General features: G+C 37.0%; 1 protein-coding gene across 3 annotated transcripts in view; it reads right to left on the bottom strand.

Annotated features, from left to right (window-relative positions):
- Window positions 1-3995: 3995 nt before the first annotated feature.
- NUDT4 (nudix hydrolase 4) overlaps window positions 3996-14858 on the bottom strand; it is a 29907-nt gene continuing 19044 nt past the window's right edge. The window contains exons 3-6 of one of the 3 annotated variants that reach the window (XM_062585208.1): window positions 11981-12025; window positions 9204-9291; window positions 7337-7490; window positions 3996-4570 (exon numbers count right to left, since the gene is read on the bottom strand). In XM_062585208.1, the coding sequence (XP_062441192.1) occupies window positions 4516-4570; window positions 7337-7490; window positions 9204-9291; window positions 11981-12025 (342 nt within the window). In that variant the 3' untranslated portion in view covers window positions 3996-4515. The remainder of the gene's footprint in view (window positions 4571-7336; window positions 7491-9203; window positions 9292-11980; window positions 12026-14858) is intronic. The other 2 variants (XM_062585217.1, XM_062585228.1) reach the window with 2 other exon arrangements.

Genomic DNA, 14858 nt, shown 5'->3' with positions numbered 1-14858 from the left:
AGTACAGTTGGCATACACAGTAGCCAGTATATGTATTTTTGGGTTGGGGTGTGTGGGGATGTTTTATTTATTTATTTTTTTCTCCCCTCTAAGCATCTCAATGAGCTCAGAACATGGAGAAGTCCGTACTGGCTGAATTTGAATGTATGAGTTCATGGTGCTGGCATGTCTGAACATAATGGTGTAAAAGCACAGGTTAACTTTGTTTCACAACTTTTTAGAGAAATGCAACTCAAAGGATGGTCCTAATGACAGGAATTTTTAAGTGTTTCCCAAAACTAAAATTCCTGTTTGTTTTGGGATATGTTCTGGCATATCTTAATCATTTTAAATTTGACTGTGTGTGTATGCATGCTGTATATTGTATTTAGGTATCTGAAATTTCTAGATCAAATTTTCTGAAGCTGGCTATTTTTTTTCCCCTGTCAGTTAAGCAGATGGATATTCAGCCATTATCTGAAACTTGTTGAACTTGTTTACTTCTGTATCTTCTAGCATGACAGCTGTCTAGCAAATGCAGCTTTCTTCTAGGGAGCATTAGTTTTATTTGCATTTTTAATGGATATTCATTGGATGAATCCATGGTAAAGGGGTTTCCTGTAACATTACTGGTGCTAAGTGTCAAATATTCTGAAATCCTGAACAAGAGTGTTGACATTGCATTTTATATTTTAGTTTCTGGATAATAACTCCATAGCTATAGAGCCTGAATTATCAAATGGATTCTAAACCCACACCTGTAAAACACTGCAGTAATTTCCTTTAGATGAAGAATAGAGATTCAGGAGCCTTTTATTATTGCATAAACATTTTGAAGAACATTGGCGGTCATCTTTAAGCATTTAGCCGTGTTCTTCCATGGCTGAGGAGTGTATTGTCACTGGGAACTGAGGAAACTGTTTTTGTGTTAGCTGACTTTAGTCTAATACAAGTGAAATGTTGCTTCTATAGCTTTCAAGAAAGTGTATTTCCAATGCATCAAAATTATTGTAAAACATCTTAATGGAATAGTAACATCAAAAACTGTGACATCTCTCAATTTATGTACATTCCTTTTTTTTTTTTTTTTTTTGAGGGTTATTTTCAAGTAAAATGTCTGGTAGGTTTTGTCAGTAACATGTCTGTAATGTACTGTACATTACATGACTGTAATGTAATATGACACTGAAATAAAAGGAAGAGTGATTATTCATTACATAGACACTGAGCTTCATTTGACTGTAGCGGGATGCTATTACTATGTGATTTAGTCTTCTAACAGTTCTTAACTCCTCTTAAAATAAAGAAGACAACCATTGATAACTTAAGATTATAACTCACTCTTTCAATTGCTATTGTGTGGGGGGTTTTGGTGGGATGTTCGAGTACAAAAGTCTGCTACTTCAGCGCACAGTTCGGGCACTTCCTAGTGATATCTAATTGATGAACAGATGTATTGTAACATGGCTTATTGATGCATAACATCATTAGCATGCATGTTAACGTTATTAATTTCATGTCTGCTGTGTGTAACTGATTTTATACCATGTAATACATCCCTTGCTGTCAAAAGCGTGCAGAAAGATTTTTAAAGTGAGTATCTGTGTTATTTTGCACTGGATTAGAAGTAGCATCACACAAGCTTAACTGCTTTATCCTTATTTGCCTTGATAGTATATCCTTAGATTTGCAGGTTAAAGCCAGAAGTGGTTCAGGATGAGTAAGTAAGACTTTATCGTCGTCTGCAGGACAAAAAGCTAAGGCTAAAAACTGCTTGATCTCAAGAGCTCTTAACCAAGAGCTCTTAGCTGAGCACTACTTACTGGATGACATATGTTGGCAAAGAGAATTATACCCTAAAATGACTAATCTCCTTGATAGCTCACTTTGCTAGGGAGTTGTCACCTTCGATTAGCCTGTCCCTGAGATGCTGAATACTCGAGTATCTGCCTCAAGTTAAAGAGGGAACTTGGTGGTACAATATTTAAAATTTCTGTATGTTGAGCAGTCACCAGTCGGCCCAGGTAAGGGGTTGATGCAAGTGTGACATGATAGTGGAACAGAATTGTAAAAAATGGAATACAAAATTGATTCACACAGGAAACCTCTCTGACCAGAGGACTTGTTGCTGGATTGTGTGCCAGAAACTCCCTGTTAGTCTATGTTGGCTTCTTGTAGTTGGAACTGTGAAGGAATCTTTTCAACTCTGGCCTAATCGGCACCTATCGGCACATACCTGAATGTGGGTATCCATAATTTCTGTAGTCAGAGTTGCAGGGTCCAGGATAAAACCTAAATGTGCCATCTGAGGTGTTCAGCTATTGCTTGCTGTACCAGATGAGCTCATTTCAGCCCCCATCTCTGCTGTGCCATTAGAAGTACCAATACTGTGGTTGTTCCTCTCATCATAGGTAACTGATAGAGTTATGGAGGTGTGACTGTGGTCCTTTCCAGTTCTGAGGTTAGTCTGCCTTTGGCATTTATGTACAGAAGACAAGCACAGTGAAGCAGCTTTAACAGTATTTCTCCTGTTGCGGTGGGCTTTGCCTGCCTCAGTCAAAGGCTGGTTCTTTTAGTGGTTGGTGTAGCTGGAGAGCAGAAAGTGCAGTAAGTTGCACTAAATGGGAGCAGAAGGGCTCAGAAGGGAATTTGCACCAAGGACCTTGTTGGAAGGTCTGGATGTAACAGGTGTCAGCTGCCAGGCAAGCCAACATGAAGGTAAGTGCATAAAATAGTGGGACTTTTGCCTGGTACTGTTTTTCTTTTTCTTTTCCCTCAGTGTTTCTTAATGCTAGCCATCTATGTAATGAGGGAAAGCTATCTGAAAAGTGTGGCAAACAATAGCTGTTACTTGGGGAAGTTCAGCTTGGGCCACTGGCAAGCACAGCTGACTGTGCTGTAGGCTTAGTCAGTGGCCTCTGTCCTCACTAAATGTGCTCTTTGAACTTCATTTTTGTGCTTGCTTAGGGACAGGAAAGGAGGGGGGAGAACTGCCTGACACCGTCAGTCCAGATTGTGCAGAGCCCAGCATGTGCTCCTGCATGTGGCAGGCAGGGTGTGACATGAGGCTAGGAGGTGATGCCAGTCTTTGCATGTTATCTTCCTGCTGTGGACACAGGGTACTGGCTTTGTACCTTGAGATGGGTGTTTTGTGCCCAGCTTAAGGCTGCAGCAATACTGAAGCCATAACAGTGTTTAACTGTTTGCTTAACCCCCCCCACCTCTCAAAGTTAGAAGGCTCTTCATTTTCTTTCTAACTCTTGGAAAAAAGCAACCATTCTGCTTCTCCTGCTGCATCTTGTGCTTTTACAAACACCTTCTCCCCCAAGCATATACATACCAAGCTGAAGCACACCTAAGGAGGGACAGTGATCTGATCTGTGCCAGGTCTAAGTTAGAGCCCCTGTAAATCTGGGTGGCTGTGTGGCAACAGGCTGGTGGTCAGACATCACACCATGAGGGAGAAAAGGCCCATTGCTCATTGTCAAAAGTTAATACAACTCATTGCAAGCAGTAAAATATGTCCCCTAAAAGGGGGAGTAAATCCAGGGGGGAGAAATCCACTGAAAATAACTGAGTACAAAGGAATAATGTCCAGCATGGCGAAGCTGTACATTTGGAGGAACCCTGAGGTAAAGACTTACTGTCTTAATTTTTTTGGGCACTGCTGAAAATGAAGCACAGGCCTGTATGGACCTTTGGTCTGATCTAGTGCAGCTGTTTTAATGGTCATTGTTAACATACATCTAGCTGCAGCAGGCAGGCATGAGGGTTGACAAGAGGAAGCAGAGGGTTACAGTTCATCTAATTGCTATGAGTTATGCAGGAGAGAGAATACAAGAGGACAGAAGAGCTGTGCTAGTATAAGCTCTTCAGAAAGCTTCCTCTGTGCCCCATGAAACCAAAGACTGCAAGGATGAGGCAAGCAGAGAACAGATTAAGTAAATTTTAAATAGGCTCTGAGCCTTTTGTATAACTACTGCATCTGCTGTATTTGAGATGGAATGACTACACCATCCACAGGAGTATTTTAGATTTTATTTTGGTATATCTCAAATATAAAAAGTCAAAATTCTTACATCAATCTTTAAAGAAAATTCATGCAAGCAAGTCAAAATGTTTACAACTTAAAATTGCCCCCCTCCCCCTTCCTTTCAGTCTTCACTTTGGAAAGCATGTTGGTTAGTAAACCAACTGTTTATTTTTTTTCCACAGCACATTGTTAATAGCCTAGGCTAAGTCAATGGTACAATAAGCACCAAAGTAAGATTTTTCACTTTAACAGCCTCTATGCAATACCTCTGTATTTCTTGCAGTTTTCAAAAACATACCACTGCACTTAAGTTAAGCTCTACCTGGGTTTAAAGATTAAGGCCATTTCTGTTTGATACTATATTCTCATGGAAATAATCAATCTCAAAACTTAACAGCTAGGAGAAAGTAAGTGATGCAAAGTTGACATTCTGAAGCTTGCAGCTGTGATCATGTCTCCTCCTTGTTCTCCACTGAAGAACTGAATCTTGATGTTTCACAGGCTCAGTGGTATAAGAGCCATCCAGTATCCACTCTGTACAAAATAGGTTTGGTCCATCTAAATAAAGATGCATGGAAAACTTAGATTAATAGATACTAGGACAAACTTCACCCTTCCTGTCCCAACTTCCACACAGGCCATTTCTGTTGAAGTTTAGTTATTGCCTGCTTACTGCAGTAGTTCCTGTAGCATAACTGAAGTATTTCTAGCTTACCTCCACTGTTAGGTTTGTACAATTCATAGAACATTTCATCTTTGAAAGGCTGAAATCAAGCTAAACAATATTACGTTTCATTCTAAAGGTTGCATAGAGACTGAAGAGACTTATACAATGAATGCTGTTTAAAAAAAAAAATCCATCTCAAATGTGTGACCAAAAAAATAACCAAAATATTTATAGGCAATCAACTCTGAGTTTGTTAGCAACAGCAATACTGTACATTTTTACATTATCAAATACATAATTCAAGAGTTACAAAATAAGATCATGCATTACCACTAAATCTCATACAAGCTTGGATTGGTTTCATTCTAAGAACTTGAAACCAAGACAGAAGCATTTTTATGGATAAGAACTTGAACTCTGAACTCTTGGTTTAAGTTTCACAGATTATATATAACCTTGTTACAAGAAAGCCTGTACAGTTTTGCTCAATTTAAAGTGTTAAAATGACTATGAACAAAAAACAAAAACACACATCAGAAGTGACCAAAAGGGAGCTAAATTCTTCGTTCTTTTAAAGGCAACTTTAGAGCCAGAGGTACCCTTATATCCAGTGGTTCAGTGATTTTAACAGAGACTAAACATTCTGTAAAATGCCTGACTCCATTGTATGTTTGTCTAGGAAAAAAAATCTTTTGATAGACAGTTCAGTTCACAGAAATGGGCTGAGCCAATGGTGCCCCAATCTGGATTAGGTTCAGTGTGAAGTTTGCAGATGCTCTTCCACAGCATTTACCACGTGACTGGAAGCAAAACTAAGCTATCTGCAATACTTCCACCACCTTCAGATGCATCTGAACAGAGCTGCATGCTCTTTCCAGTTCTAGAAGCAACCAGGAATATCAGATACATCCTACTCAAAATTTCAGAATTCTTCCACATTGTGGCTCAGGCTTCTTGTCAGTAGTATTTAAGCCTTTTCAAAGACAGCAGCACTAAGAGATTGGAACATTTGTCTCCCTACTTTCACTGCATTTACATATGGCACAAGATTGGTTTTCTAGAAGAGTAACTTGTGGCAACATTTTTTCCCCCTAAAAAAGTGTAACAGCACAAAATTTTAATTTATAGCAGCATTTTACACAATTTGTGTTAAAAAAGTAGAAGTTAGCCATTTCTGTTCTGAGTAACAAAAGGTTTAAATTACATTTATTTTCCATTTTACACTCACTATTTACTAGTTGGACTATTTACAAGTGTTCAAATGATGTAAGAGAATGAGCTTTACCCAGAATAAACTTCACATGTGAGGTAATGTTCTACCTCAACCTGTTTTGGCTGACTGGAGAAGAAGTACAGTTAAGTATAATGTTTAGATTCTAGAAAAAAAAATGCAGAGTTAGAATGTCTGTAAGCTGGATTGTGTTCTTGTAGAAGAAAACCACACATACACACACTATGATAAGAACATATTAAGACCTACAGTGGATTTAGGTTTCATCTTTTTGGTTGAAAAAAAAGAGAAGAAAGTAATGAAGAACAGGAAAGTTGTCAGCTGTACCTTATTTATTCCAGCTAGAACAACAGATGTTAAAACAGTAAAAGTATTTAAGAACTAACTGAACACTGGGGCTTTCAGTATAGCTTATGAATAAGAAATATTATTCCTCCATTAGTGTAAGTATCAACCTACCTGCCTCCAAGCCTAGAAAGTACCAGTCTATTAACCAGCACATGCTGAGGTATCTTGCCCAGCAGGAACTAGACACCTCTGTAACCCAAGGAGTACCTTGGGTAAGTCTTACTTTTCCTAAATATTTAAATCATCAAGGACTGCAGAAACAATGAGAAAATTTTGGAGCCTATAATGTAATTATACCACTAACAAAATAAACATTGACATTAGGAGGAGTAACAAAGGGATGAGGGGATGTGCAGCACTCAGACAGTTTATCAGCTGGCCAAGTAACAGAAGTATGCTGAATGGTTTTGGTAGCTGCAAGACATGAATTCATTCTTCCTTCACTAGATCTCTACATTATGTGAAGATTGCATAGGACAAGCCAGCCTTTTGGAGGACTGAGGCAAGAAATTGCTTAGTGTTGGTATCCCTTGCTGCAATAGGCTGAACACGTTTTAGTGCTTCATTATAGTCACCCTTATGCATGTCTGCCTTCACCACACTTATTTTCTGCAAATAGTGCTATCTTAAGCTCTTAGCATTTTATTTGTGGATATTAAGAATATAGTTTAAGACTATTCACTCAAGCTGTTCTCTAGGTGAGTACTCCTGCAGAACTATTGACTAAAACTGACAAGCCTCAAAAAAGCTGAACACAATCAAGATGTGTATTTATTTTAGCAGATACAGAAACTTATATACTCAAGTTTAAAAAATGGCCTATTAAGGCATCTTAAAAAAATCCATATATGGCTTTGGTTTGCTGAAATACTATTTTACATTGTTAAAAAGGAAAAACATGTTCAAACAAATTTGACATTATAATGCATTCAAATATTTTACTTAGAACTGACAGTTATACAGATGCCTAACGTGAACAAAGATGTCTCTCCCCTTGTGATGACATGAATATAAAGGTAATCCAAATGTTTATCTCACAGTAGAGGGCAACCCAGAAGTCTGTGCAGAAGTGACATACAAGGAGTTATTATCTGGAAGAGGGGGAACCACAGAATTTCCATTAGTGGGCGAACAGCTCAGTTTCAGTTTTTCCAAATACTCTGCATGAACAGGCTTGTGACACTGAAGGACCTTGATTGCATCTTCTACTTTAAACCATTCTCTTTTCCTTCCTGAAGGAATATAATTCAAAGAAAATAGTTATAATTTTTCAACAGCATCATTTGTTGCTATAAGGAAGTTTGATTTAGCTTTAGAAATTCATGTTATCAAGCATAAAATACTGAAAGAACTGATGAACACAAGATTCACTCAAGTTAACTGAAACAAAGTTCATAACAAAGCATTTCAGATACAGACCCCCTTCAAGCAGTAAGGGGGGAAAAAGAGCTAAATACTATTCTTCTATAAGAACTAGATGTAAGTGACTTAATACTGCCTTGCACAGAACCATATATGAAGAATGAACATCATGCATCAAGGTATAGAATAAGAATCATTTAGTCCAATTTAGAAAGCAGTACTCCATACTCAAGACATTCATGTATGAGGATACTCAAGTTAACTGTACGTTTTTAAAAATAATACAACTTATACTAGAGAAATGTTTAGGTAAGTTTAGATACAAGCAAATTCTTTAACACTAGAGGTCTCTGAAAACGCTTATAGACAAGGATAGTGTTCTGAAAAGTGGGATTAGTCCCATTTTCCATTTGGCTTTACATTTGGCTGTTGGATGTCATACAGATACAGTTCTTGAACACTATGGCTTCTGTAAACTTCTTGTTTAAGGTCAAGATATGCTGGCACACCAGGGCAGTTCATTCAGCTAGCATCTCACTGCTAGCAGCTCTCCCTGATTTGCCATAAAAAAATAAGTTGTCAGTAGCCCCACAGCTGGATGTTGCCCTCTCCCCTCTAGCTTGGTACTAGGCAGAACCAGACTAGTACTGTCCCCAAAGTCCTTCTGCAGTTCCAGGTCAGAAACCAGAGGAAAAAAAGAAAACCCACTGAAAAAGTACATATGCATGCACACATATGTGCACATCCTAATGACCTCCTAGCTTGACTGACATATATGCATTTGTGCAAGTAAACATACACACATGCATATGTCAATCAAACTCTGGATACCAGGTTCAGAACCCTGAGGGGAAACGCCCCTACACAAAAAAACAAACCCAACCCCCAAAATGTCTGTGCGTATGTGTATAAGCTATATAAGATTATACATATTAAATATATACCAAGCTAGGATGTCACTTCTGATACTAACCCTTCAGTTAACTCAACTGGACAAATACACTGAATCTTTCACTGAAAGTTTCAACATTAAACAGTGTTTTTCACTTAATGACAGAACTAACACTTCCATTTAATTCAATTTATCAAAGATCCATAAACTGACATTCTACATGACACTAAACTGCATGATATGAAGGTACCTGTCAGATGTATATAAAGGGTCAGCACTGTTACTTCTGAAAAAGATGGCTGAAAAAGGTAATGTGATTTTTACTTTCCACAGGAAATGATGGAAAAATCCTCATAAAAAAAAAATCTCTGAAAAGTTTTAAAAGACACTTAAAACAAAGAAAATCACAGATATACTGGATTCTGGAGTATCAGACAGAATATCCTTTAATAAAAAAATCATTATAATACTTAATATGTAGAATATTTATATAACAGAATAACATTATTTTGGAAACAACCCTAGTTACATATGTACAGAAGGATGGAAGAATAGCATCACTATTTCCCATAATTTCACTTTATAGAACAGAATTAAATTCTCCCCAAATGATCAAATCTGCTTCAGATTTTGAAAGAAGTTTGCTTAACACATTGTGAATATAGTACATGAGGACAGAGAACACGTTTACCTATGTTAACTGAATCCTCCCAGTCTTCCAGTATTTCCGTCACAGTAAGAACATAAACATATGTCCTATGCTTCCGATCTTGGTTCTGCTTGAATGTTAGAAATAGAGGTTTTAATTCACATCAGAAATTGTGAATAACTTGCAGACTTACAAATATAAGATTAGAAATTATCTGCCCTGAAGTTACTTATCCCAGCCAAACCTGGCTTTTATATTCACTGACTAAACATCTGTACTGGGTAGGCCCAAGAAGTATGGGAAAACAAGTTTTATTTGAAAAAGCTTTCTTATTTGATCAGGCTTATAAAAATCCATGCAGACAAAGTTGAAGGTCATGAAGTTGGAACTAAACTATGTTCTCAGTCATTCAGTTTAATATTAGCAGTTATCCATTACTACTTCTCATTATTTCTTTATATTTAAGTTTTCACAGTAGAGTGCATTTGCTAAAATTGTTTTCACAGCTCATGTTCCTAGATGAAAGCTTTTAAAAGCCCTAGTCAAGAAGGAACCATTACATAGGTGATTAGACCACTTGATGGTAATGTTGGTTATAAAGTTTCACTCAGAGCAAGTAAAGGAAGTTAAATATCCTGTATCTGCAATCACAACAAATGCAAAATTCGTGTTATTTTTTGTCAATATCTGTTAAAGAGAGTAAATACATCTATGTGAAACATCCTTCCTGGCTACAGATCGAGAAAATGAGGCAACCATCAGCAGTATTGTTTCCATTCTCATTTTACTTCCATCTCCAGGCTCCCCTCAGTTGTACCGACAACTATTTGTGGGGCCATGTTGTGAAACTGGATTAGAGATTTGACCCTAAAAAGGTCAAGGTAAAAAAGTAACCTAAGAAAATGCCACTTTCTGTATAGATTTTTCCTTTATCTAGATGGCTGTAAGTGGCTTCACAGAAACGGACACCTGAATTACCAAGGAATCATGCATCAGCTACTGTCTTAAGGCCACAAGGTGACAGGTATTCTTTTTTTTTTTTTTTTTTTGTCTGAGCTAGAAAAAGATTTTTGTGGACTAATTAGAGGTAAAACACAGACAGGTGTTTACTGTGCAGGGCATTCCAGTGTGGGTCAGAAGCCAAGCCAAATCAGAAGAGTGGATGTTTAGCAAATGCTACTAACTCCAAAGAAAATTCTCTGCTTCAGTCACTATTTCCACGCTTCACCACGTGAACACCTTTAGCACTGTATAAGCCAGTCATATATATCTTTAGTCATTTATGTGACCAAATAACATATCTTATAAAAGCAAGTACAAGAGATTCCAAAGGCTACACGGTATCCCAGCAATGCATATTTAACAAAAAAAACTTTGATCTCATTGTGTTAGCAGCAGCTTCTAACACATTTCAATATATTCACTATTACTTTAGCATTTATATAGCAAGCACACAGATTAACATCAGTGACGAGATTATTTCCAGATTATTTCCAGAGTTTTACTTTTCCTTATTCACTAGTCTGCACATCAAATTTTGGCTACAATTAGAGATTATCATCTGGGAAGAAATCTCAACTAGGCTGGTGGAAGAACAGATCAGGCAATAAGCAGAATGCTTTCAACTGGGCCAACTATTCCACATCTAGTACTACTATAGTTATCTGAAAAAAGAAACCCTAAAAACAAAGTTAAACTTCAGGTATCTTTCTCCAGTAGACTGGACATCATTCCTTTTCTGCTTGGCAGAAACCCATTACTCTTTAAACCACTTTAAAAAGCTGGGCTTGCACACTACATATGGGGAAAATGAGAAGAACAGTTTCAAGTTCTCCTGCAGCTGCAACACAACTGATCTATTGATGCAATTCTATTTTAGTTAATCAAGGTTTGTTACCTTGAAGTGGGAGGACTGGTGATTACTAGCCTGGTGCTCATTCTGCTCACCATTAGGCAGCCACCAATTCAATTACATTCAACTAACAGCTCATGTAGTTTGATAATCTAGAAATACTTGTTATCCAAGAGGCTTTCCTTCCCTGGTTGTAGGTGAAGAAAATATTTTAAAGACAGCATGACATTCAAGTCTTAGATAAGGTATAGCTTTTATCTTATGAATCTGAACTGTAACAATCCTTGAATTCTACTGAATGGCAAAGCTATTTCAGGAACCTGAGGGAAGACCTGAAGTAGCATGATTTAACTAGGAAATGGAAGAAAATCTGTTCAGGCAAGAAGATCATGAGAAATCTACCTGAAAGCTGCTTTTAAAATTATTGGAAACTAAAGATTCATGCATAACTACTAGATTAAGGGACTTTGTCTCACCTACCATACAGCATGACATAATTAATTGGACATATTATTTGAACTCTACAATTCTGAACATGTGGACTTGTCTGGAACTTGTGCAGTTTACTGCAATACCAATACTGAAAAAGTTGTCTGGTATGCTTGTGTTGTCAGTAGATGTTCAAAGTCTGATGCTTACACAAAGAAATACAAGTTTTTAACTAGATAAAACTGCTAAAGGTTTGATTCTAGGTGTTGACTCCAGTTCTCTTAAGCACTACTTTAATCTTTTCCAAAAGGTTTCTAGTACACTGGAAGTATCTTATTTAAATCTTCACACCATGTAGCAATAAAAGAACAAAAGTCTAATGTCTCACCCTGTAGCATTAAAGTTGCATTGTAAAATAATACTTAAGGCAGATAATACTTAAGAACTTTAGACTGCATTGTGTAGAAGTCACTTTGAGGTTCATCAGCTCTCACCCCCCCCACATTTTTTTTTTAAAAAGGTTAAGGAAGTAGCTCACCTCAAATATCCCGAGCAGTCTGCCTAGTTTTCCCTTTACTCCAGCCTAAAAACAAGAGAAGTATTAATGTATGTTTTACAGTTTCAAAACTAAAATAGGATAGTACCAACTTCCTACACAAGCATAAGAGAACCTCTCGAGGCTATTTAAGTAAATCTAAACTTTATTTAGAGTGCTGCATTGCTGCTATAGTTTAAGCTTGGAATGTTTCACAACACAAACACTTGCCCTATTATACGGATCAAAGACTGCATAGATCCTTCAAGTCTTCCGTCCAGACCACAATAATTTTACTTATTGTCATCTTTGTAAGTTATGTTTTACTGAAGGGCTAAACATCACTACTGAGATTAACAATAAAAGTAGATGGGCAAGAGATTAAAGTAGTATAGTAATAAATCTAAAACACCACTGCTACTACACACAGAAATGGAGTTGTTCTAAGTTCTTTAAAAACTCCTCTGCGCATCAGCTTGTACTTAACAGAGTACAATGATCAGCTTAACAATACTGAAGAAAATCAGTAACATTTTAGGGTTTGGCTTTGCATTATTAGCACTTTTTCTACCACAAGTCACTTATGATCATCCATGTAGTCTGAAAAAAATCTGAGCCTGTCTGCTTGAGACAAACATATGTAGCCCCCAATAGACAAAGCCATATTTATATTTGTCTTGTCTAAACATATTTAGAACCTAGGCTGATGTTTTCTAGCCTTCAGTCTTTGTCTCTAGCTTTAACCAGAGAAAGTCATTGATATTTTATGTCTTTATATAATTAAGATCCATACGGTTCTTTATATCTTAATAAGCTACTCTGACAGACCACTGGCCAAGCCTTAGCAATAGTCTAATCAAGATCTTACAAGTGAATGTTTCTGTGCCTTTCTTTTTAAAAGAAAGCAGATGGCTGGTGCTATTCATTAAGCAGCTTTGATGAAGTAAGTTTAATCTGTCTCTGAAACTCAACAAGCATTCCACTTATCTTAGTGAGAACTAGACCTAACATTAATGCAAAGCCACATACATCATTACTTTGGTCATGTGCTGTGCTGAGACACCTGTTAAGGTTCATCTGCTCACTCTCCTCCCAGTCTAGCAACACTGTATTTCCACAAATCTGATGAAAATAAATTGATAAACAATTTCAGATGCTCAAGATAAGTCAGCTATAGCCTCTGTGGGGGGGGGGGGGGGAAGGGGAAGAGTTTCCTGCTTTTCTTTTTTTTTGTTTAAACTACTTTGGCTGAAGCAGTTATGCATACAGTAATCTCCTACTGCAATTCAGAGTAACACTGAAATACACAGCAACACACACTGGATACATGACTAGGCAGCATTTTACTTATAACCATGATAGACCCCTATTTTGGTCCAAAATAGTCAAATATATCATGACAGGTACTAAAGACTCCTTATAATTTACATTGGATAATGGAAAAGCATTCAATAGCTTAAAGAAACACATACACTGTTAAGAAGTTTTAATGATCAATCAATTCCAGTAACATTAGAGTACATTTTAAAAGAAAAGCAGAATCTGTGAGTTTCTAACCTTCTGTTTCTATCCTCATTTTCCCCCCCCATCTCCTCATACAGCAATACCTAGGCATTATGTTTTAAATTTTCTAGTTTGTGGCAAATTATACAAGTGTTTTTTCATCATGCTATTCCATCATACATTAATTTGCAGATATGCAAATTAGAGATGTGTAATACTTCAGCTGTCCAGGTATACAAAATTTGTGCAACTCAAACTAATTTCTTCATTTGATATCCTTAGAGCTATGGTTTAACAGCATCACAGAGCACCCAATATGGACTCTGCAGGCTTCTCAACCACTAAGAAAAGCTTTCCCAAGTACCAAGGAATTGCTCTGAAGAACATGCTGTAGGGAAGGGAGGCAAAAAAAACACAAAACACAAAAAGCTTTCAATATTTTAGATCCCTTTGAGAAGTCCTGGCAAAGGCCTTGTTTAGATCACAAAGATTTGTTAAAGCAGTTACATTAGCTCACGCCATAGGCATATTCTCTCTCCATGCAATTCAGTGGTTTAAAACATGCTCTCAACTGAGTAATTCTGAATGAAATTACAAGCACTACATTACATTAAGCATAAAAAACCCTCCAAAATCAAAACTAAGCTTTCATTTGCACAACTAGATATGGCTACATTAAACATGGGATTACTACCACTGATTTCTAGTTACGTTTCTAGTTACTCTTATGCAAAGGTGTGCTTCCAAAATGTAGTATCATTGTTGTAGATAGTATCTTTTGAAATCTCTATACCATAGAGTGGAAAAGGCAGCAGTCCCATGATTTCTCTGAAAATATTCTGACTTCAACGGCATCATCTTCATAATTTAAAACCTATCATTAAAATGACAGTGATCACTAAAAAAAGTATCACTAGAAAAAGTATTTCCTTCAAGTTTTTACCTCATTGTAGCTCCTTGAAAATACATAACGAGTGAAGTGTTAGTAGACCAAGAAAAGCTTCAGCATTTTTCCAGAAATCCAAATAAAGCCCCATTTTCCCAACTACAAGCTTCTACTTGAATACACCAGTAAAGTTCTGGATGTTGAATTGCTTGCCTCTAATAAACAATTTTTTCCTTCAGTCATTATATGCCCCAGGCTGCTAAAACAAAATACAGTTCTTTAAGAAAATCCTATAGGCTACCACAAGCAAGCAAGATGCACTAAAGTTTGGGAGAACAGTCTGACAAACCAACATTTCCTTCAGCAGGCAAATCTGTTGAATTAGGCACTACACCCACGTAGAATTCCTTAGGGGGGTTGTTATATAAGCACCATGTATATATATATAAAAATCTGCATTTACACATTTTAGCATTAGACTAAATACAGCCA

Source organism: Rhea pennata, chromosome 1 (genome assembly GCF_028389875.1).
Source record: "Rhea pennata isolate bPtePen1 chromosome 1, bPtePen1.pri, whole genome shotgun sequence".
In the NCBI taxonomy this organism is placed as follows: domain Eukaryota; kingdom Metazoa; phylum Chordata; class Aves; order Rheiformes; family Rheidae; genus Rhea; species Rhea pennata.
Note: the sequence above shows the minus strand (reverse complement) of the source record. Positions and strands in the feature narration are given on the sequence as shown.